General features: G+C 42.7%; 1 protein-coding gene across 2 annotated transcripts; it reads left to right on the top strand.

Annotated features, from left to right (window-relative positions):
- The first annotated feature begins 1,653 nt into the window (after positions 1–1,653).
- On the top strand, positions 1,654–16,928 carry Mat2b (methionine adenosyltransferase 2 non-catalytic beta subunit). Of its 2 annotated transcripts, none has more exons than XM_021626860.1 (7): positions 1,654–2,043; positions 8,421–8,615; positions 10,867–10,981; positions 11,384–11,536; positions 13,495–13,688; positions 15,156–15,269; positions 16,052–16,928. In XM_021626860.1, exons 1-7 carry the CDS (start codon positions 2,014–2,016, stop codon positions 16,220–16,222), a joined length of 972 nt encoding a protein of 323 aa, XP_021482535.1. In that variant the 5' UTR covers positions 1,654–2,013; the 3' UTR covers positions 16,223–16,928. The 2 variants fall into 2 exon arrangements, with proteins under 2 accessions (XP_021482535.1, XP_021482534.1); XM_021626859.2 differs by lacking the exon at positions 1,654–2,043 and adding an exon at positions 4,149–4,352.
- The last annotated feature ends 5,903 nt before the right edge of the window (positions 16,929–22,831 follow it).

Raw genomic sequence — 22,831 nt, forward strand, 5'->3', positions numbered from 1 at the left:
TACAGACAAAGATGCAGATAAAACACCTGTAACGTAAAACTAAGGACTTGAACAGGCATGTAGGCACTGATGGCCAGAAGAGTCCCAGAGAGCTGCCAAAACTTAAGAGTCAAGGAATTCAACACTCTTGGTGCAAGAACTATGGCACTTGGCACTCGGGAGCTAAGGATCCCGACATTCATGAACTCTGATGGTTGTAACAGTACAAGGTGCCACGACCTTTTGCTCTCTGCTGTCACTGCCCATTGCTGACAGAAGCCATTTATAGAATGTGCCAAGGACCAAAGCTGCTGGTGGTTAAAGCACAGAATGATAAGCATTTAAACTTGATCCTAGAATCCAAAGTCCCTGGGGAAGCTTCTGGGTGTATTAGTTCTGGCCTTGAACACTCACCTAAGATTGCCACCAGCAGCTGCAGCAATCGATGTGCTTCATATTCAAATAGAGTGGACATGTTTTGGTAGCAAGATCACTAAAACAGCTTTATTATGTTTACTTACGTGTGTGTGCTCTCACACTTGTGCCATGGCACATTTGTGGAGGTCAGAGGATAATTTACAGGCATTGGTTCTCCAGGGTCCAACTCATGTTGGTGGCAAGCACCTTTTCCCACTGAGTCCATCTTAATAGCCCTTATTTTGTTTTGTTTTTCTTTGTTTTTAAGTGAGAGATGCTGTATGGAGATTCAAAGAGGAGATGGTTAGATTTCACTTGGAGGCACAAAAATTGTACAAAGAAAGGAAAAACATTGGTTTTGGCCTTTTGAGTACCATAACTTAAAGATATCTTTCAAACTTGCAAAATATATATACACACCCTATAAAGGAAAATATATTTTGACATTGTTTTCCCATGTGCTATATGCCCACTGGGTAGACTATAATGCTGAGTGACACAGACAAACATACACACAAACACACAGAGAGAGAGAGAGAGAGACAATGTTTCTCTGCGTATCCCTGATTGTGTTAGAACTTGCTCTGTAGACCAGGCTGGCCTTGAAAACCAGCCTCTGGCTCCAGACAGCTGAGATCAGAGGCTTGAGCCACCACTGCTGAGCTGAGAGATAGTTTAAATTTTGTTTATTTTGGGTTTTTTTGTTTTGTTTTGAGACAGGGTTTCTCTGTAGCCTTAGCAATTCTGGACTCATTTTGTAGACCAGGTTGGCCTTGAACTCACAGTGATCCTCCTGCCTTTGCTTAATTAAATGCTGGAATTAAAGGTCAATTTCAATACCAGCTTCTGTTGATTTTAAAGTTAAAACCTTGCAATGCCCTAAACCCAAACAGCTTCTCAAAGCCTAACTACGCCCAAGTCGTCCTTGAAACTGTTAAAATATTTGTTGTCTGTGCTTCACTCCTAGAAAATGGCTGCACACTTGCTGTTACTAGCAGGTCCAGGAAGTACTTCAAGCGGAATTTAGTGCTTGGCTAAATTTAAGGAGAAGGTAGTTATTGTAAATGACCACATCTCTGTGTTGTTAGCCCTAGGCTTTTTAAAATTGCCATTTGAAATGGTTAAGTTAAAAAAAAAAAACACTGGGGAATTTTACTGAGGGTTCTGTTACTGTAAGGTGTGAACCCTGTGAAATATTTCACAACAGGAATCAGTTGCACAGTGTGTCTCCCAACAGTTGGCTCATTGTAGCTCTAGAAGGGACAAGGTCAACAAGTTCTACCAAGGAATTGCAGAGCTCCTTTGTTTTTATACTCTGTTCTGACTAATGGATTTTAGTAGTGGATCCTCGCTTGACTTGGCAGTTAAACATGCAACTTCTCATTGGGTAGTTTTAAAACTAGCAGGAGGAATCAGCTGCCAGCTTACTGCACTGTGGAAAGCTGCACGAGATTCCAGGATTGGAATGGAAATGCTAATTTGAAAGGTCGAGCGGAGCTGCGCCTCACGTTTTTGGCTTCCGTCTGCCCTGTAAGGGCGGAGCGAACAAAGACCGGGCCAGAGAAGCCAGATACTGAGGTTCCCCTCGCTGCGTTTTCCCAAATTAGTACTGGAATCATGCCTGAAATGCCGGAGGACATGGAGCAGGTAAGAGCTAGCAATTCAAGACACAGCGTCGACCCAACATCGCTTTCAAAGCGACTCGAAATGGCTGGTAGCAGTTGAAAGGGTGTAAAGAAAATCTTTGCCGGTGCCATGTATTTTCTTAAGAAATAAGAAGCTTGGGACACAGGATGAACTATTTTGGGTTTCTCACCCAGGAAATCAAACCCAGTTGGACAGAAACAAAACGTGAAGCAGAACGATTGCTTCGTTCTCCGCATGAAGTGCAACTGTGGTGAAGTTAAGATTTAAGTGTGTAAAGCGTACGGTTTAACCAGCGGTGCATGCCCGGCTTTTGTCTCGCAGGGCTTGAATCCGCTAAGGAGACTCTCAGTTCCGGTTTGCGCTCTTTTAAGACGTGACCTCGTTCGGAAATCCGACCTTGACTGTAAACATAGAACCTTCTCTTATTAAGCAAAACGGTTAAAAATCGCGCTTAAATACACCCCTCCAGAGCTATGCCCAACTTTTGACAAGCGTCAAACCGTGTTCTTGTATGGAGAGGCAAGCAAAAATCGCCTCGCTCACCCACGAGGTTGCTCTGAGGATCAAACTGCTAGCTGCAGAAATCCTTGAGTCTTCTATTAGGAACATTTTATAACCCCCTGTAGGAAGAGATACACACATTCCAGCTGGACACTTGAAACATTCTCTGTTCCCTCCATCGGACTTTTTCTTTCTAATTCTTTTACCTTAGTGTTGGGCTAGATAGCCCTTTCTTTTAATAACCATAAGGCCTGGATTAGGGGGGAAAAATCGAAAAGTGAGGGGCCGCAGGCTGCCTTTTGTTTTCTCTTCCAAAGAACCACAGAAACCAGGGAACGGGGCGGGGGAGGGAGGGGTGTATCTCCTGGCTCTGAGGAAAACTTTCAGGCAGCTTGATCTTTAGTTTAAAAATAAACCGAAAGGAAAACGAGGCGTCTGCGGGAGGGGCGGTGGTCACGTCTTGGGGGAGAATTTTAAGTCCCTTATATCGTGGGTGTCTGGAGAACAGACTGTTGGGTAGAAAGTGGGCGAATCCGCTCGTGCGTGCCGGCTTTTTTCAGTGTACCCAGGCTTGCCTGTTGCTGCCATACTTTGGAGCTTGGAACCTGCAGGAAATTCAGTTGAGAGCTGAGTCAGGCTCCAGGGGCTGTTGTTTCTGATTAACTTTTAAACACCACACAGGTTTGGAAGAGTGCCCGGCATTGTGCTCTTCCTTTGCTCCATCATTTTAAGTTTTTGCAGCTCCTCCAAGGCTTGGCTCCGGTAGCTCCTGGCAGCAGCCCCTAAGTGGAGCGTCCAAAGGGGAGTCAGGAAGCTTGTGAAGCCCACTTAAAAGTAGACTGGACTCTGAGAAAAAAGGCAAACTCTGCCTTGTATCAGTCAGGGAGGCAGGGGCAGGTGGATCCTGTGAGTTCCAGGCCAGCCTGTTCAACAAAGCGAGTCCAGGACTGCCAAAACTACACAAAAAAAAAAAAAAAAAAAACCTGTCTTGAAAATCAAAATAAAAAAAAGAAAAAGAAGGAAAAAAAAAAGTACCCAGATAATATTCTCTCCCACGCCTTTTTATTTTTAATTAGCTAAAAATAATTAAAAAACATTTAAAAATTTTAAAAACATTTAAAGCATTTTTTTTAGCATTCCAGAAGAACATAGTTTCCAGAGATACTAATGACTCAGAGGACAGCACTTATTTTTACTCTTTCTCCCCGCCTTAAACAAACGACCTTGCCTAGGTTGGTCTGCCACTCCCTTAATCCCGGAGTTTAAGAGGGGAAGCTGGAGGATCACAAGTTCAAATTCTTTCTGAGTCCAAGGCCAGAATGAAAGCCAAGCTGTGAGTGTAGGGAACCAACCTTAGGTGCCTCGCCTCCTAATTTCACGGACGTTTTAGTCTACTTTGCCGTCGGTTCTTAGGCACTTCGCAGCCTGCAAACCTAGAACTCTGGGTGAACCGACTCTTTACCCCTTCACTAAGAAGGAGAGATTGGGAAAGCGCTTGCGTGCATTAGCCCTTTAAGAACTGGCACGTGGGCTGAGAGCGTCCCTCGGAGTCCCGCCCCCCTGCGAACGCGTGTCGGGAGGCGGCCAATCAACAGGCGCGACCATGGCGGCGGAAGCCGGAAGCGTCAGCCGGGAGGGCCTGGGCCTAGGGGAGGAGGGCCAAGGGCGCGGGCGCTGCGGCCCCCGGCTGTGCTGCGCGGGTGAAGGCTGCGGTCCGCGACTGCGGCGGCGCCAAGACGGCGGGCATGGTGGGCCGGGAGAAGGAGCTCTCCATCCACTTCGTCCCCGGCAGCTGCCGGCTGTTGGAGGTGAGGTGCGGGGCGTGGAGCCCCGGGTGGCGCCTCTGAGTTTGTTTACCTCGCTCCCCGCTAGGCTACGCTTACGCGGTCGCAGCCGGGGAGCCGGGAGGTGGAGGCTCCCGCCGCCCCCGGGGGCTGGTTAACATTGGAGTCCTGGATCTTTAAACAGAAGGGAGGGTGGCTTCTCCCAAAGGGCGGTGTTGGAGGTGTCAAGTTGGTGAACCCGTAGTTTGCACCAGGGCAACGTTACTTCAGGCACTTTACGGACATCTGTGTTTCCAACTATGCGAGTCTGTTAACGCTCAGTTTCAGGGGTGGGAAAGCGGGCATAAAGGGTCGGGCTTTGCCTAAAGTTTATTCCGTAAGGTTTGATCAGGGACTCCAGTACAGATCTGTTTGGCCCTGGCCCCTTGGGTTCCGCGACCGTATTTTGCATGGTGGGAGACTGCTGATATTTGGAAAATGCATGTCTAGTAAACTTTCCCCTGCTTGGTTCCAATTCCGCTTCACTATTCCGTTTCAAGCCCCCTAGCAATACTGACTCTCAGAACATATCCAGCACAGTATGTAAGACTTAATTCCCAAACCTACGTGCCTTGCAGTTTTGTTAATGTAATTTTTAAAAAGTATTTATTATTATTATTTTGAGACAGCGTCTGTGCTTGTTTTATGTCAGTTTGTACAAGCTAGAGTCACTGGAGAGGAGGGAGACTCAATGGAGAAAATGCTTCTATAAGATTGGGCTGCGTGAAAAAGCCTGTAAGGCATTTTCTTAATTACTGATCGACATACCTCCCCTCCCACACCCCAGCCCGTTGTGGTTGGAACCACCCCTGGGCTGCTGGTCCTGAGTTGTTTAAGAAATCAGGCCGAGCAAGCCAGTAAGCAGCACTCCTCCATGTCTTGTGTCAGTCAGCTCCTGCCTCTAGGTTCCTATCCGGACTTTTTTCAGTGATGAACAGTGCTGTACAAATGTAAAGTCTGTTTTATTAATTTGCAGTTACAGACTGCTGACAACACATGTCCAACTGTTTATGCCTGCATACATGTATGAATGCATGTAAGCTTAATGTGTTTGTACAGTTCTGTAAAAGTGGGGAGTAGTAAAACTGGGTACTAACTCGTATGCCTATGATTGTTTTGTCTTGTTAACAGGGTCTAACTGTGTATTCATGGCTAGTCTCAAATCTTTGGAGATCTGCCTGCCTCCACCTCCAGTGGACTGGGATTAATGGTGCCACCACAGCCAGCAATGTTTTTCATTAAAAATAAATAAATAAATAAATAAATAGATAAATGAATAGATAAATAAAAAGGTACAGCTGGGCGTGGTACAGTCCTTTAATCCCAGCACTCTGGGAGGCAGAGGCAGGAGATGTCTGTGAGCCAGTGAGGATAGCCAAGGCTACACAGAGAAATCCTGTCTGGGGGGGGAGGGGAGAGCATTAGCTGGGGTATGATGATTTGTGTGTTAATCCCAGCACTCTGAAAGCTGAGGGAGAGTGATTTCCAGGCAAGCCAAGGCAGAAGGAAGGTACAGACAGCTATGATTTGTGGACATTTGTTGCTCTCTCAATCAGTGCAACTGAGATTTGCTCTTACTACATGCTGAGAATTGGCATAGCTAATGTTAGAGAGGCACCCCTTCTCAGAATACTGCCAGTGGGTACATTGGGGAGACAGGGCATTGGGCTTCTCCCATCTGAAGTCCATTCCTTCTTAAGCAGTCTGGATGCCTTGTTTCTTAAATCCCAAGGGTGCTCCAGAATGTTACAGAGGTAGGAAGTCAGTGGGAAACTTTTTTCTTTTGGAGCCAGAACTTTCTCTATACCCAGGGCTGGTCTTGATCTCAGGATCTTCCTGCATCAGATGACAAGTGCTAGTGCTGTAATTTTGGGAGCACACTAAGCTTACACGTGGACTTTCCAGTTTGTTTGTTTGTTTGTTTTTAAATGTTTGCTAAGTGTATAGCTGTGCACCATGTGTCCAACACCCACTGAGGCCAAAAGAGGGAGTCCATTCCATTAGAATTGGAGTTACAGGGAGTTGTAAGCAGCCTAGTATGGGTGCTGAGAACCCAATTCTGGTCCTCTGCAACAGCAACTTTGTTTTACCTGTATATGTGTTTGTTCACAACATCCATGCAATGCTTTTGGAGTTCCAAAGAGAATTATCTCCCCAGGAACTGGAGTTACAGTACAGATGGTTGTTAGGTGCCATGTTCGTGTGGGGCTCAAACCAGGGTCCTCCAGAAGAGCAGCCAGTGCTCTTAACCTCTGACCTACCTGTCAGTGTGCCTCTTTCATTGTATTTTCCCAGGCATCTTCATGGTGTTTATCACATGTTCAGGATTTTCTAAATCTATATACTAGACTTAGCCTGTTTTGACCCCTTTCATTTCAGATTTGTGTGTATGTATGTATGTGTATACAACTGTGATTTTTGAAACAGGGTCTTGTTTTACAGGCATGGGTGGCCTGGAATTCCCTATGTAGACCAGGCCTTCCTCAGTTTGCTGACATCCTGCCCCTATCCTCTGAGTGCAGGGATTTAAGAGGTCATCAGTACACCTGATTTGCATGTAAACCTTTAGAGATTTATTCTCTTGCTAAAGTTCAAAGAAAATTTTGCCAGCTCAAATTTTTATTTTCATAAATTCCTTGGCTTAGAGCCAAGTTGTGTCACAGCTACCACCTGAAATTTCTTTAATTTTTAAAAAATGTTTTGATATTGGTTGAATTAAAATCCTTAATACTTTTTTGTATACTGCACCCCACACACACACACCTCTTTTGATTTCAGCTTTTGTATATTCTAGAAACACCTGATTTTGGTGTTCTTAAGTAAAGTGTGCATGTTTGCTAAATCATGTACTGGAAGTTAGAGCTCAAAAATGTTTTTAGCTGTTGCATATTTTATACACACACACACACACACACACACACAGCTCAGAATTAGGTGACTTTAACAGAAATAGCACCGTATGGTAAAATCTAATGAGCATTCCAGCCACATGCTGAGTTTACAGATGTGACACCTTGATGGCTTAAAATAGTATATTTAAAAAAGGAAAAATTGACTTTTCCTTTTGCAGGAAAAGTGTTAGTCAATTTTTGGAACTTTGCCTTGGGTATACAGAAATCAAATTATTTCTTAAGCGGTGACTTTTTACAATTTCTGTGAACGCATTTTTTTCAACAGCAACAAAAATTTTATGCTATCTGTAGCTATCAGTCATAAGTATGCTGTGTAAGTAAGTTTAGTGCTGACAGACGGACATATTAGTTTGCTCAAATTTAAAATGCATGTTTTTTTAAAAAATTATTTATTTAATCTTATTTTATGTCCATTAATGTGAAGGTGTCAGATCCCTTGGAATTGGGGGTTGGCATTACAGACAGTTGTGAGTTGCCATGTGGGTGCTGGGAATTGAACCCAGGTACTCTGGAAGAACACCCTTCGTAACCACTAAGCCATTTCTCCTACCCCTTATTTTTTATTTTTCATTATCTCTGTGTGTGTACGTGTAAATTCAGTTACCCCCCAGAGGCCAGAAGAGGTATCAGCTATAGAGTGTAAGTAGTTGTAAGCTCCCCTATGTCTGTCTTCTACAAAAGCAGTGTGTTCTTAACCACTAAGGAGCCCTTCTAGCCCCAATGAGACTGATTATTGAAACTTACCAAGGCGGGAGGGGTGGGGTCTTATGGATAAGAGTACTGTGTTGATTTGCAGAGAACCTAGGCCTAGGCCTCATTCCCAGCATCTGCTTGTTGGCTGGAGAGTTGCCTGTAGCCCCAGTTCTGGGAGATTTTATACCCTCTTCTGCTATCCCCAGGCAACATGGGTAGCGCACCCACACATGCATGCAGGCAAAATACTCAGACATAAAATAAAATAATTAAAAACAAATACGTTAAGTCATGTGGTTGATGCAGTTTGATTAATCTAGCTTTAAAACTGACTTTTAGCTATGTAATATTTGATTTTAAAAAGGTATTTGGTACACAATAGTGGCAGCTTTCATTTCTTTCAGAGAATTGTTTTCAAACTGTGGCTCTCCTCTCTTCCTACTTCTAGGAGGAAGTAAACACCCCTAGCCGTCGGGTTCTAGTTACCGGAGCCACTGGGCTTCTTGGCAGAGCAGTTTACAAAGAATTTCAGCAGAGTAACTGGCACACCGTTGGCTGTGGCTTTCGAAGAGCAAGACCAAAGTTTGAGCAAGTGAACCTGTTGGATTCTGAAGCAGTCCATCACCTCATTCATGATTTTCAGGTATAGGTTTGTATATTTGGAATTGTAGTTGTATTTTGTTAGTGGTTGTCTGGATTATACAGAAGGTGTGCTTACAGACAGGAAGCTGTGCTTGAAAGCTGAAGCCTGTTGAGCAGCAACAATTCAGAGTGTACTTCCCTTCCTTGCAGTTACCCAGGGTATTGGGGCCAGAGGCCCCTCATGCTGGCTTTCCCCCCAGAGTCCTTCTCCCTCTCCTGCACAGCCTGGTAGCATGGCACAGCTTGTGTCTATGCTTTCCTAGTTACACTTGCCATCAAATGTCCGTGTGTTATCTGGGAACTGAGAAAGAAAATATTATTTCTACTTTAATGCTGAAAAAGTATGGTCAGAAGAATTTAAAAGTAGGAATCTGGGAGCATGAGTACTGGAAACACTGGGGAAAATTGATTTCAGGCCAAATGTCCAAAGAGTAATGTATTATGTCTGTGATGGGCCAGAATATTGTATTTGGAGGATCCCAGGTGTTGTACACTCAAATTTGAAAGCAATTCATAGAGGCCTTGAGCAGGTATTGAGAAAATTGGGTGTGTCGGCATTTTCTCTCTCTGATGTATTTTCTTTGTATGGGTGTTTTGGTGTCTGTGAAACATATGCATACAGTGCCTTCAGAAGACAGAAAAGGTTGTCTGATCTCCTGAAACTGTAATGATTTATTTGTTATTTATATGCATTGGTGTTTTGCCTACATATATGTCTGTGTAAGGGTGTCAGATGCCTGGGGAGTGAAGTTACAGACCGTTGTGAGCTGCCATGTGGGTGCTGGAAATCAATCCAAGTCCTCTGCAAAAGCAGCTGAGTGAGACATCTTTCCAGGCCCTGAAACTGGAGCTATAAATGGTTGCTAGCCATCATGTGAGTTCCAGCCTCCAGCACATGGACTTTTAACACCAATCTTGGTCCTTGCTTTGTCCCACTTGCATTAAAAAAGCCTTCTCTCTGTAGAAGATATCCTGTGTCGGCTCTTTAAATGTGTCATGCTCACTCAAATGTGAAGACCTTGCTTTTCTCAGTACTTACTCATGTCATGTGTCCTGGTTAGTTGTCAGCTTGACAGGAGCTAGAATCATAGAGTCATCTACAAGGAGGGAAGCTCAGTTAAGAAATTCCTCTAACATGTTAGTCCATGGGGCATTTTTCCTTTTTTTCCCCCATTTGATTAATATGACTGATGTGGACAGGCTGAGTTGCATATGAAAGCAGACTGAATATGCCATGGGGAGCAAGCCCATGAGCAGAGTTCATCCATTGCCTTGGTACCAGTTCCTGCCTTGACTTTCCTCAGTGATGCACTTTGCTATGTAAGTGAAATAAACCCTTTTTTCCTCAAGTTGCTTTTGATCCATAGTAAGAGCAAATGGACATGTGTTTTCTGTGGGTAGCTGAGTCTTGTTGAATGAGTGCTCACAAGACTTGAACTTAGGAATTTACTTGCAACTGATAGTACTTGCCTCTTGTCCTGAATTTATTAAATGTTAGGGCTGGCCTGTAGCATAGTGGCAGGGCACTTAGCAGTCTGTGTGGGGCCTGGGCTCCGATGAGTAAATAGTCATGATAGTCATGCTGACTCTTCCACCACATTGGGATAGTGGACTTATTTTGATTATAGATAGTTACTAATACTTTTTTCTACATTTTTGTCTAAGGATTACTAAGTTGTTTTTACCTTGGCTAGGGATATAGCTTAGGGCTTACATATCTGCCCAGCATGTGATGTGCAAAATGTGCAAGGTTCTTGTATCTGTAGCACTGCCCCAAAAAGCAAGTACAAAAAAATAAATTGTTCTTTCCTTTGCAGAGCGTGCATGCGTGCCTGTGTGTGTGTGTGTGTGTGTGTGTGTGTATGTGTGGTTTTGGATTTTTTTGCTGTTGCTTTGTTTTGTTTTGTTTTTTGGTCTTTTTGTTTTATTTTTAGGAAGAAAAGAGAACTACGACAAAACTTTGTTAGAAATTAAATGAGCCTGGAGGCGGTAGCACACCTCTTTAATCCCAGTACTCAATGCACAGGTGGAGGCAGGCAGGTCTCTGAGTTCAAGTTCCAGGACAACTAGAGCTATATGAAAAAAACCCTGTCTTGAAAAACCAAACCCAAGAAAAAAATTTAAATGATTTCTTTTTAATTGAAGATCTGTTGACTTTAAGGAACCTTTTTCTTTGCCTGAAATTACGCTAAGAAATCCATGGTTCTCTGTTGTTTTTCATTTTGGGTTAAAAGTCGATGTTTAACTTTCAGCCTCACGTCATAGTGCATTGTGCTGCAGAGAGAAGACCAGATGTTGTTGAGAGTCAGCCAGATGCTGCTTCCCAGCTGAATGTGGGTGCCTCAGGGAATTTAGCAAAGGAGGCAGGTAATGCTATATTATAACTGACTTTTTGGTTTTTTAAGACATACTTGTTTTATGTCCAGGAATGTTTTGCCTGTGTGTATGTCTGTGCACCCTCTGTGTGCCTGGCATCTTTGGGGGTCAGAAGAGGGCTTCCTATCCCCTGAAACTGGACTTACAGGTGGTTATGAGCATCCATGTGTGTGCTAGGAAGTAAGCACAGGTGGTCTGGAAGAGTAGCCAGTGCTCTTAGCTGCTGCTGAGCTGTCTCCCTAGCCTCCTTCACTGGATTTTTGAAGTTGAAAGTTTTGTAGCTGTCTTACTTATCTCAGGGAAAAACAAAATGAAACAAACAAAAAAACCACAAAAAAATATTCTAAATTTCATGTAGAATTAAGGCAGTGGCTTTATGCTTTCTTTTTGTAGCTGCAATTGGAGCGTTTCTCATCTATATTAGCTCAGATTATGTGTTTGATGGCACCAATCCCCCTTACACAGAAGAGGACATACCAAGTCCCCTGAATCTGTATGGCAAAACAAAATTAGATGGAGAAAAAGCGGTCCTGGAGAACAATTTAGGTAAGATCCAGCATTGATTGATTTTTGAAATGTGTTTTTGTTGTTCATGAGTAAATGTGTTCTTAATTGATAAAAATATCCAGAATTGCTGTGTGTGTGTGAGTGAATGTGAAATCCCAGCACTCAGAAGCTGGCCAGGAGGATTATGAGTTTTTAGGCTAGCCTGAGTTGTAAAGTTACGTCCTGTCTTCCCCTCCTCTAATTAAAGAAAGGAAAGAAAGAAAAGGGAAAACAGGGACTATCTATTGGTTACTGGAAATTAGAGAATGCATGCAGGTGAGATAGCTCAAGAGGTAAAGGTGCTTGCCACCAAGCTGAGGACTTGAGTTCGATTCCCGAGATTCACGTGGTGGATGGAGAAAACCTGCTCCCTACAAGGTGTCCTCTGACCATACACATGTGTACACACACACACACACACACACACACACACAAATAAATGTAATAAATTTTTCAAGGTATTCTATACCGTGATCTTTTTTCTTTCCCCATGTCTGTCTATGTTTACGTGTGTACATATATAAAAGTAATTTCTTTGAACATAAATTAAAAAGAAATTTAAAACTTGGAGCATGATATCTCTCCCATGTGCTGATTTCTCAGGAAGACAAGCATGAAATGCAGGTTCTTAAGAGGAGTATTTTTGTATAATTTTTTCAAGTATTTTTGTTTCAATCTAAAATCTGACTTTCTTCCCACATCTTTGCATCTCATTATATGTGGTGCTAGTTCTGCTGTGCCTTCTTTCCTGTCTGTGGGAGCATCGTGTTCAACTTCATTTCTATCTGGCCGCACCACACTCCATGGCATGATCCTTGTGGAAACTGATGTGATGGGTGGAGTGTGCATCTGAAAAACAGCCACCAGCTTGTGATACCCTCACTACAGACATTTACTTTGTCAGGGTTTTTTGTTTTTTTAACGTTATACATTATTCTGACTCAGAGGTAGGGTGTTTGCTGAGCATGCATGAGGCCCAAGGTTAAATCTGCAATACCACCAAAGTACATCAGAAATGAACCATCAATCCTACATAAGTCTCCCTAGCACCATCTCCCTTGCTCTGCCTCATGTTGATATAACAATGCACAGAATGGATCATTACAAAGAGTTGGACTTTATTTCTCACAGTTCTGAAGGCTGGGAAATCCTGACATCCAAGAACCAGCACGAGGTAAAGGCGTCCTTTCTGCTTGGCCTCAAGGAATCAAACTGGGCAGCTCCCCATTAAGCTCTTTCATAGTGATATCTTCATGACCTAAACATCTTCCCAAAGCCCTCCCAGCCCAACCACCCACCCACACTGTTGGACTGGGAATTAATTTTGGGGTGGGTACATTCAGACCACAGCAAGACCTGTGTTTATAATACTCCAGCTGGGTGTGGTGGCACACACCTATAATCCCAACCCCCAGGGCAAAGGCAGGAGGATCTTTGTGAATTCAAGGCCAACCTGGTCTACAGAATGAGTTCTAGGACAGCCAAGGCTACACAACCCCCGCCTTCCAAAAAAAGATGTTGAGCATTCAACCCTAGTCCCTAGATCAGTTTTGTTTGGTACTTTGCTTGTGTGTGTGTGTGTGTGTGTACTGGGACAAATCCAGGGATGAATTCTTCAGTCTCCAGACACTTGGTTGAGTATCTTCTAGCAACAGTAGCATTGTTTCCATAATCACAGCATGGTTACCACAGTCAAGAAACCTTACACTTTTTCTCCTGCTATCAAATATATAGCCTGTGGAGATGGCTTCCAATTTAGTTGGTCCTAAATTGTTCTTCAGTCCTTTTGTCTGCATTTGAATTTCAATCAGTGGTTTCCATTATGAGCTACATCCCATCCTGGTATATTTTATTAAAAGGCAAGGTTTCTATTTCCTATTGTTTAAATCCACACAATTTGTCTTTACACCCAAAGTTGGAGAAGATCTAGCTGAAATATCCTCATGTATTGTTCCTAGGGGCTGCTGTTTTGAGAATTCCTGTGTTGTACGGGGAAGTGGAAAAGCTTGAAGAAAGTGCTGTGACTGTTATGTTTGACAAGGTGCAGTTCAGCAACAAGTCAGCAAACATGGACCACTGGCAGCAGAGGTTCCCCACACACGTGAAAGATGTAGCCAGCGTGTGCCGGCAGCTGGCAGAGAAGAGGATGCTGGTAAGTCTTGCTAAGGATGGGGCCTGACTTGTGTTTTAGCGAAAGTTCTGTTTTGCTTATCTGTCCTTGAACTTCTGTGTGTGTACACAGATTATCACAGACTCAAAATTAAATGTGCTTTTAAAAGTAGAAAACCAAACAAAAGCAGTTTATACAAAGTAGATGCTGTATTCAAGTAGCATGCAAGAAATAAATTCAAATACAGAAATCCTCCCTTTGCCTTCCTAGTGCTGAAATTTAAAGGCCCAGCAGACTAAGCACAGACATCGAGAGTTCTTTTTTTTTTAATTTATTACGCATGTATATATATATATGTGTTCATGAATTTGTGTGTACCACATGTGTACAAGTGTACACATGTGTCCAAGAAAACCAGAGGCCATTGTGTCGCCTGAGAACTGAACCCCGGTCCTCTTAAAGGAACAGGAAGCACTCTTTTAACCACTGAGCCGTCTTCCAGCCCAGAGTAGGAGTTAATTTTAAGTATGTTGGCACTAAATAGAATATCCATAAAAAGATTGGGAAAGTTTAATTTAGAGTACTAATAATGCTGGCCACAGTGTAACTACAGTGTTTTACTATGTGAAAATTATACCTCTGTATGTAGTGATAAATTAACAGGAGAATGGAAGTACCAATAAGAGGGTTGTCCTTTAACCTCTATGTATGTGCTGTGGCATGCACATCCGAGTTCGCATACCCACAGTTAGTTCTTTTATTATGTAAGGAGCTTTTTGAAACCTGTTAGAAAATAGAAAAAGAAAAAAACCTCAGCAAGACTGAAAATGTCATAGCATGCCATTGTTAAGAGTATTTAACTAGCCAGGTGTGGTGGTACACGCCTTTAACCCCAGCACTCTAGAGGCAGAGCTCTGAGTTCTTGTCCAGGGCAGCCAGGGCTGTGTTACATAGAGAAACCCTGTTTCCAAAACAAACTAAAAGAGTGTTTAACTAATTAGTTCTTCTCTTCTGGTTTCTTGAAACAGTGCTTCACTTTGCTGCCCAGAGTGGCCTTGTACTCAAGGCTGTCTTTCTGCCTTAGCTTCCTCAAATGTTAAGGTTGCTGGTGTGTGGTACTGGGCTTCTCAGGTGCACACCTGTGATCCCTGAGCTGGAAGGGGAGGCAGGGGAGAAGCTGGAAATGAGTCTCAGATGTGTGCTCTCTTGAAGGACAGCCTTGGCTGTGTGTGATCCTGCCTCAAAACTGTTAAGTTTTGATTTTAACTTAGAATAGCTTAAAATGTTCCTTAAAATTAGTCACTATCGATTGGAGGCTTTTGTAGTATTTAAAAAAGATCTTATGTCTACAGATTTTGGTATTGGAATATTTGTGGACATTTGATTTTAGGTATTTTGAGGAGACTATTTCAAAAAAGATAGGTTTGCATTTTGATTTTTGGACCTTTAAAATTAACTTTCTTAGAATCAAATTTGAAACTGTTTGGATTTTCCTTTTTCCTTTGTTAGGATCCATCCATTAAGGGAACCTTCCACTGGTCTGGCAATGAGCAGATGACCAAGTACGAAATGGCATGTGCAATAGCAGATGCCTTCAACCTCCCCAGCAGTCACTTACGGCCTGTAAGTCTTACGTCCCTCTGACTTTTTATTTTTTTAATTAACTTATTTATTCACTTAACAACCCTATAGTAGCCCTCTTCCTCCCTTGTCCCCCTCCCCAATCCCCTCTTCCTCAGTAAGGGGGACACCCCTACCAACCCACCCCAGCTCATCAAGTCCCATCAGGACTGAGCTCGTCCTCTTCCCCTGTGGTCTGACTAGGCAGTCCTGCCAGGAGTTGGTGATCAAAATGCTGGCAACAGTGTCCATGTCAGAGACAGATCCAGCTCCCCTTACTTGGGGACCCACGGGAAACCTGAGCTACCCATTGGCTACCTCTGTGTAAGGGCCTAGATCCAGTCTATGCACAGTCCTTGGGTCTATGTATGGAGTCCCTCTGGGTCTCTTGACTTCTTAGGCTGTTGTGTTTGATAACACTTTTCTGTCCTGGATAACTAATCAAAATGAACTTGGCTTGGATCTTGACAGTCTCTGGCATAAGTTATCCCTGAAGAAGTCAGAGAGTATTGATGAAGTACTCTTACAGAGAAGTATGGGTGGGGCTGGCTGGGAGTATTGGGGTAACCTGCAGAGCCTGACAACCTGAGTCCATCCTCATACTCTACTCATGTGAGTGTGTACTTACATACCACGATTTTTTTTAGGTGTTGCCTTGATGCTTATTTTTTGTAGTTCTGATAAGATCAGGTTTTTTTTCCCCATTAAGGGAAAGCTGAAATAAAGTTGTCAAGCTTCAGGATGTTACTTCCTTTACTCAGAAGTTGTTTTGTTTTTCTTTAAAGATTACTGACAGCCCCGTCATAGGAGCACAACGCCCCAAAAATGCTCAGCTCGACTGCTCCAAATTGGAGACCTTAGGCATTGGCCAGCGGACGCCATTTCGAATTGGAATCAAAGAATCTCTCTGGCCGTTCCTCATTGACAAGAGATGGAGACAGACCGTCTTTCATTAGTTTATGTGCTGTGTATTTTTTTAAATGAAAAGTATAGTCTGTGGCACTTTTTCAAGAATAAAGGAATTAGTTTTGTATGAGTACTCCTTAATTGTGACTCATGATTCTTCAGGTAAATGATGCTGTTGCACTAGGGGAACGTTGGACCGACTGAGGGCAGCAACACCTTGTTTGCAGTCATGACTTTCTTTTGATTGTTCTGTTCTGGCTTACCTTGCTGTTCAAGTAATGTAAATTATGATTCTTGATGTCCGAGAGCCAGGATGAAACAGACTGTTAGCCTTTGGATGAAATGCATTGTTCATCCCTGTAACTTGCTCTTTTGTTTTGTTGACTTTTGTGTATTGACAGTTTCAGTGTGTGTAGAATCATATGAAAATCATCGGTGTTCATTATTTGCTTTGCTTGAGCCCAGATCAAAATGCTTGAAGAAAAGGAAACTTTATTTTTGCAACCTTAAGTATGGTTTTTACGCTTGATTCTTTAATGTGTTATGTATATCAGAACTTGTATAGCCTGATGCCTCCTTCATAGCTCTATGTGGCAAAACCTGAGAGAGTGCGCGTGTGTGTATTTTTTAATGTAAATACATATATCTGTCTCTTTCACTGTCACTAAGTGATATTTCATACATGTGGTTATAATAATGATCCTTGTAAGTCTTTTGACCACTTATGAATAATAATAAATACTTGCTGGCATGTAACACCTTGGTTTCTTTTGGTTTTTTTTGTTTGTTTGTTTAATGTAAGGACTGTTGGGTGTGGTGGAACAAATCATTAAGTTCACCAGAAGCAGGTAAACATCTGCTTTTGGGGCCACCTGGTCTAAATAGCAAGTATCAGGCAATCCAGGGCTACAATAGTGAGACCTTGTCTCAAGAAAACAAGTGGAAGGGCTGTTTACCAATCATTCGCTTAGTTTTTAAATTACAGACTTACAGTATCTGATATGTAACTGCAGTATGCATAAGGTAAAGCTGAAGTGGACATTGATAGGCTTTACACAAATTCTAGAAGTATCTTTTTATACCACCTGATTAGGAACAACTCCACGATCGTGCTACATTTTCCAGGAAGGATATGCTGCCAGGAGGGTGTGCAGTGTCTTGAGCTTCTCATCTGGACTGTCATTTTCAGGTAACCTTAGCCTCAACACTTAGCTTTTTAATGTTTGCCTAGAATTTGGGAATTAGAATAGGTCTTGTTTAGATCATTTGGTTACAGCAGCAGTCCCCAGACCGCATTAAGTTTTGGAGTTGACTATATAATTTTTGATACCATGGGCTGGTGCACTGAAATAGAATATAAAAATTAAGGCTTACTAGTTGGGTATAATGAATGGTATATTTCCTGTATTTCCAGTATTGGGAGGCTGAGGCAGAAGGATTTTTATGAGTTCAAGGCTAGCCCTGGTTACATAGCCAAAACTAGAAAGTGAAATTGAAAATTTGGAGGTTTTCTTTAAAATGTTGTACTTTCGAATTTCAAAAAAAAATTAAAAAGTGTGGGAGTGTTAATACCTGCGTGTAAGTGTTCTTCATGGATACCTAGTGCCAGATAAGGGTGTCAGGTCCTCTGGAACACTGCAGCTAAAGACCGTTGAGGTGCTACATGGGTGTTCTGCAAGAGCAGCCGGTGCTCCCAACCACTGAGCCATCTCTCCAGCCCCCTAATTGTTGCGTTTCATACAATGCAAAATGTAGGTTTGTGAGGGCTGCAGTTTTCTCGTTCTCTTTGAGCCAATCACATTGTGTATCTAGCGCTTTATATATTGAGATTATGCTACTGTGAGGTGCACAAGCTCACGCTCTTGTCCTCTATTAACGGCACGGTACCCATTTTCTGCACTTGCTCTAGACTTACGTTTTTGTATCAGTTACGCTAAATGTTTATACTGTTTTTACGTTTTTGAGTTTGCTTTACTTGCCTCAAATTTAAGATCCTTCTGCCTCAGACTCCCCAGTTCTCGGATTTATAGGTATGTCAGAGCAGTTGAGAAACCCTTCTCCCAGAGACACAGGGACCTCCCACCGTTGCCCTTCATCCAAGGAATCACAGTACAGAATGGTGCCACCGTTTGGACAGAGGCTTTTTTTAGGGTATGGTTATTTGGAAAGGTGTCCTTTTGGAGCTTCGAGCTCCTTGAGAGTTAAATGAAAAACAAAACAAAAACTTATTTCACAAGCCCTGGGAAAACATCTGAAACACAGACTTGCAAATACCTGTTTATCATGCTTTGGGGGCCAGATGCCATGCTTATTTTATTACCTTCATTTTTAGTTGTAAGATAGTTTTATAATATAATGACTGCTCGTGGGTTTTGTTTCTCTGCTGTTTAAAAATATTTTCTAAAAGGGTAAGGGTAGGAGAAGTGGGTTAGCAATTAAGAGCATATTCTGCTTATAGGTGACTCAGAGTTGGGTTCCAGTGTCAAAATCAGACAGCTTCTAACTAACTGCCTGTAACTCCAGTTCTGCAGGCTTGGAGGCCCTCTTCTGGCCCATCAGGAACCTGCACTTAGGCCCATAACCATACACATGTACACATAAATCCCCCCTTCTCCTGGATTTTCTGCCATGAGCATGAGTTACGTAGTTCTGGAAATATATTTAAATAGATTTTAAAGAGAAATTATTTCATCCAGTGTTTTGCCAAATGACTTCTGAAAGCTTGTTTCTGTATTTTAACCACATAAATGTCAACATAATTGGATTTAAACTCATAGTTATGCCTAGAAACTGAACCGTTCAAGTTTATGTATTTATTTACAGTGGGTTGTATCTAAGGTTGGCCACAAAGGTGCTCCTCCCTTCAAACAGTTGTTATCCTCTCTCTCCCCAACCTGATTTTATATTACAGCATATATACATACTATAAATCACTGAACAATTTCCATTTTCCCCCAGTGTGTTAAAAATTGTTTAAAACGTCATCTTTAAAATGTGAATTTGTCAAAAAGGTTTCAGAATGTTTTTAGTTTATTTGTTTAATCGCTTTACGGCCTGATCCCAGCCCTACCCTTATGTCCCCTCCCTCCACATCCCCTCCCCCATTCTTTTTCTCAAAGCTAGGCCCCCAAGGGTTACCAACCCACCCTGGCACCTCAGATCACATCAGGGCTAAGTACATCCTCTCCCACTGAGGCCAGACAAGACATCCCAGGTAGGGGAATGTGATCCAAAGGCAAGCAACAGAGTCAGAGACTGCCCCTACTCCCATTGTTAGAGGACCCACATGGTGACCATGCTGTACATTTGTGTAAAGGCTCTAGGTCCAGCCATGAAAGCTCTTTGGTTGATGTTTCAGTTTCTGTGAGCCCCTATGGGCCCCGGTTAGTTGACTCTGTAGGTCTTATAGTGTCCTTGATCCTTCTGGCTTCCTCTATACTTCCTCCCATTCTTCCATAAAACTCCTAAGCTTGGTCTATTGTTTGATTGTGGGTCTCTGCATCTGTTTCCATCAGCTACTGGATGAAGCCTCTCAGAAGGCAGTTATGCTAGGCCCCTGTCTGCAAGCTCAGCAGAGTATCATTAATAGAGTCAGGGGTTGGCTGTCCCATAGGGTGGTCTCAAGTTAGGTTAGTCATTGGTTTGACTCAATCTCTGCTTCATCTTTAGCCCTATACTTTTTGTGGGCAAGACAAATTTTGGGTCAAAGGTTTTATCGGTGGGTTGGTGTCCCCCTTCTACCATTGGAAGTCCCACCAAGCTACAGGTGGTGATTTCAGGCTCTATATCCCCCCTGCTAAGGGTCTCAGCTAGGGTCATCCCCATAGACTCACTGGAGTCTCCTCTGTCCCAGAGATGCTCCCCACACTGATTTCCATTCTCCCTGTCCTCCCTCCCACCTCCTCCAAGACCCTACTTTCCCTATACCTGATCCCCTTCGATGATGCGGTCCCCTCCCTCCATCTACTTCAGATATCTTTTTTTTTTTTCCTTTCTGAGTGAGATTCAAGCATTCTCTCTTGGGCCCTCCTTGGCTTCTCTGGGTCTGTGGATTGTAGCATGGTTATCCTGTACTTAAAATCCAAGTATCTCTATTTCCTTGACATCACGCTGCTTTCCCCCCTCCCCCGCCATAGTGGGCAACCTGGTACATAGCAGATGGTGTTCTGACATATCTTTAGCACCTATAGAAATATTTATAACCTATGTGTGGCTGCCATACTTAGCAATCCATCCAAATGCAGAGGCTGGGCTTTCCTTCCCTAGCCAGAGGCAGGGATATCAAGGAGAGTCCAGAGTGAGTCATGAGCCTGAGCCATGTAGGAAAGAGGGGAGGGTAAGGAAGAAAGGGGACCCCGGTGCAGCAGCAGGGAAACCAGAGGTACAAAAGGGGCCATTAACCTAAATGGCTGGAGTATATGAGGACGTTCCCTATAGAATCCAGCCATTTTGGTTACCTGCCCCTTTTGTACCTCTGCCCTCTTGGTTGCTGCACCTGGTCCCCCCTTCTCTCTTTCTCAGCTTTCTCTATTGGCTGCACCTCCCTCAGTAGCTTTCTGATAAAAGATTCATAATAGAGCAATGTTAAAACTTGACTGAGTGCCTGATGGTAAGTCCGCAAGCCCAACAGTGCTAGGTTGCTGTCACAGCTAACTTCAGCTGTCAACTTGATACAACCTTGAGTCAGTTGGCCAGAGGGAGCATTAATTAAATATTTGCATCCATTAAGTTGACTTCTGGGCATGTCTGCATGTTCTTGTTTGCCATTTTACGTAGGAAGGCCAGCCCATGGTGGGCAGTTCCATCATTGGGCCTGAAGAGTGAAGGTATGACTGCTCATGCTTTGGCCATGGCATGTAATGAACAGATAGCTTCAGACTTGCAGTGTGAGGCCTTTTCAGTGAAAGTCCGTGAAGGTAAAGTTTGTCACAGAAAGTGAAGTTGGAAAAAAGTTAAGGCTGAGCACATCACTATCTCAGTCTTGCCTTTAAGTGACCTGGGAGAGACAGCAGCCCAGAAGGGCTGTCAACCTGAGGTCTCCTCTCAAGCCATCCTCTTCCTATTCCACTGATCACAGCTTAGATATTTCATAATTAGTAATGTAGAGGGCCATTGTTTGGACCGACTTGCAGTAAGTCTAGTGGAGGCTTAGCCTTGGAATGTTGGACAACCAATTTTGGTCTTCTTGCTAGAATATATTGGCATTCCACACACAAAGTTTGAAGATACTGAAGCTAACATTCTACCTTCCTGAGCAGGGCAGGGTGGCCCATGGCTGTAATCCCAGCAGTCAGGGAGGCAGAGGCAAGCAGAACTCTGTAAGTTCTAGGCTAGTCTGGTCTACAAAGCAAGTCCAGGACAGCCAAGGCTACAAAGAGAAACCCCCTGTCTTGAAAAACCAAAATCAACCAACAAAACAAACAAGCAAACAAAACATTCTACCTTCCGATGTTCATGTCATTTTCTTCATAGTCCCTCTCTCCTCAGCTTGTCAATATATATCTCATCAGTCCAGAACTCATCTGTGTTGGTCTGTCATAGAAGGAAGGGTAATAAGCTGGAGGCATTTGGGAGAATATTAATTTGCTTCTTTTTCACTTCATCATTCCCCTTATCCAAGATTTATATCTATGTTTTGAAGAGTTTTCAGATTCAGTTAGTTTATTCTTCAGCTTTCACACTGCTGTCTAAAATTCAGCTTTTTCACGAGCGGAGAGTGAGCAGATGTGGGAGAGTGAGCCAATTCCATTAGTCTCTTTGCTTTCTAGTATCTAAAATTTTGTTGTGGCTCTCTCCTTTCTTGTTCTTTCTGCTCTTATTATTTTACGTCTTATTTTTTTTTCCCCAAGGAAGATTTCTTTAAAGTATGATCTGTGTTTCCAGTCTGCTTCTTAATATGGAACAGTGTAGACCATTATTGATTTTTGTGGGCCTGGATGCTCTGTGCCTCTGACCTGCCTTAGGAGATTAAAGTCTCGGCTTTCTTTAGCTCAATACCTTACAGAATAGTTTGTGAACCTTAGGCTCACTTGAATTGTGCTTCTTGTACACTATGTCTTTGGGAAAGTTAATTAACTACAACTAGAACATTTTGAATATTAGATAAGGTCATAATTTAACTCAAATGAAATACTGCACTAATGACTTTATTTTTGCCCATTAATACTGACTACTTTCACCTGGAAAATGGATGCTAATAATAGTCACGAGTCCTATTATTTCTGAAGTATCTGTAGTTGCAAAGACATGATTTTTTTTTTAACTTTGGTGGGTTTCTTATTACAGAGTATCAAGGTTAAGCTTCAAACTAGCAAACAAGTAATTCTCTGATTCCTTCCAAGAACAATTCTTGGAATATGATTAAGGGTCAGGATCCATATTAACATTCTTATTCTGAGAGTTATTAATGTCCATCCTTCTCCCCATGTTCCAATAACTTTCTTAATAATTGCCACTTTCTGAAATGAGACTAGACTATCTTTTCCATTTATAAATGTGGGTTAATTTGATTTTAGTAACCAGTATTTGCATTCTATGTAGGATAGGATGGTGTAAATGCTAAATGCATTGAAACTAATAATAACTTCTATATATGGGCACTTGTGGGATAATCAGGGAACAAAGAAAGGATGTTGTCAAACTGTTTGTAGTTTTCTATG

The sequence above is a fragment of the Meriones unguiculatus genome, chromosome 11, assembly GCF_030254825.1.
Source record: "Meriones unguiculatus strain TT.TT164.6M chromosome 11, Bangor_MerUng_6.1, whole genome shotgun sequence".
Taxonomy (NCBI): Eukaryota; Metazoa; Chordata; class Mammalia; order Rodentia; family Muridae; genus Meriones; species Meriones unguiculatus.

Coding starts and splice junctions, on each gene's coding strand:
- Mat2b (XM_021626859.2), top strand. CDS start 4,290: ATGGTGGGCCGGGAGAAGGAGCTCTCCATCCACTTCGTCCCCGGCAGC. Junction 4,353..8,420: donor GCAGCTGCCGGCTGTTGGAG/GTGAGGTGCGGG, acceptor TCCTACTTCTAG/GAGGAAGTAAACACCCCTAG. Junction 13,689..15,155: donor TGGCAGAGAAGAGGATGCTG/GTAAGTCTTGCT, acceptor TTCCTTTGTTAG/GATCCATCCATTAAGGGAAC.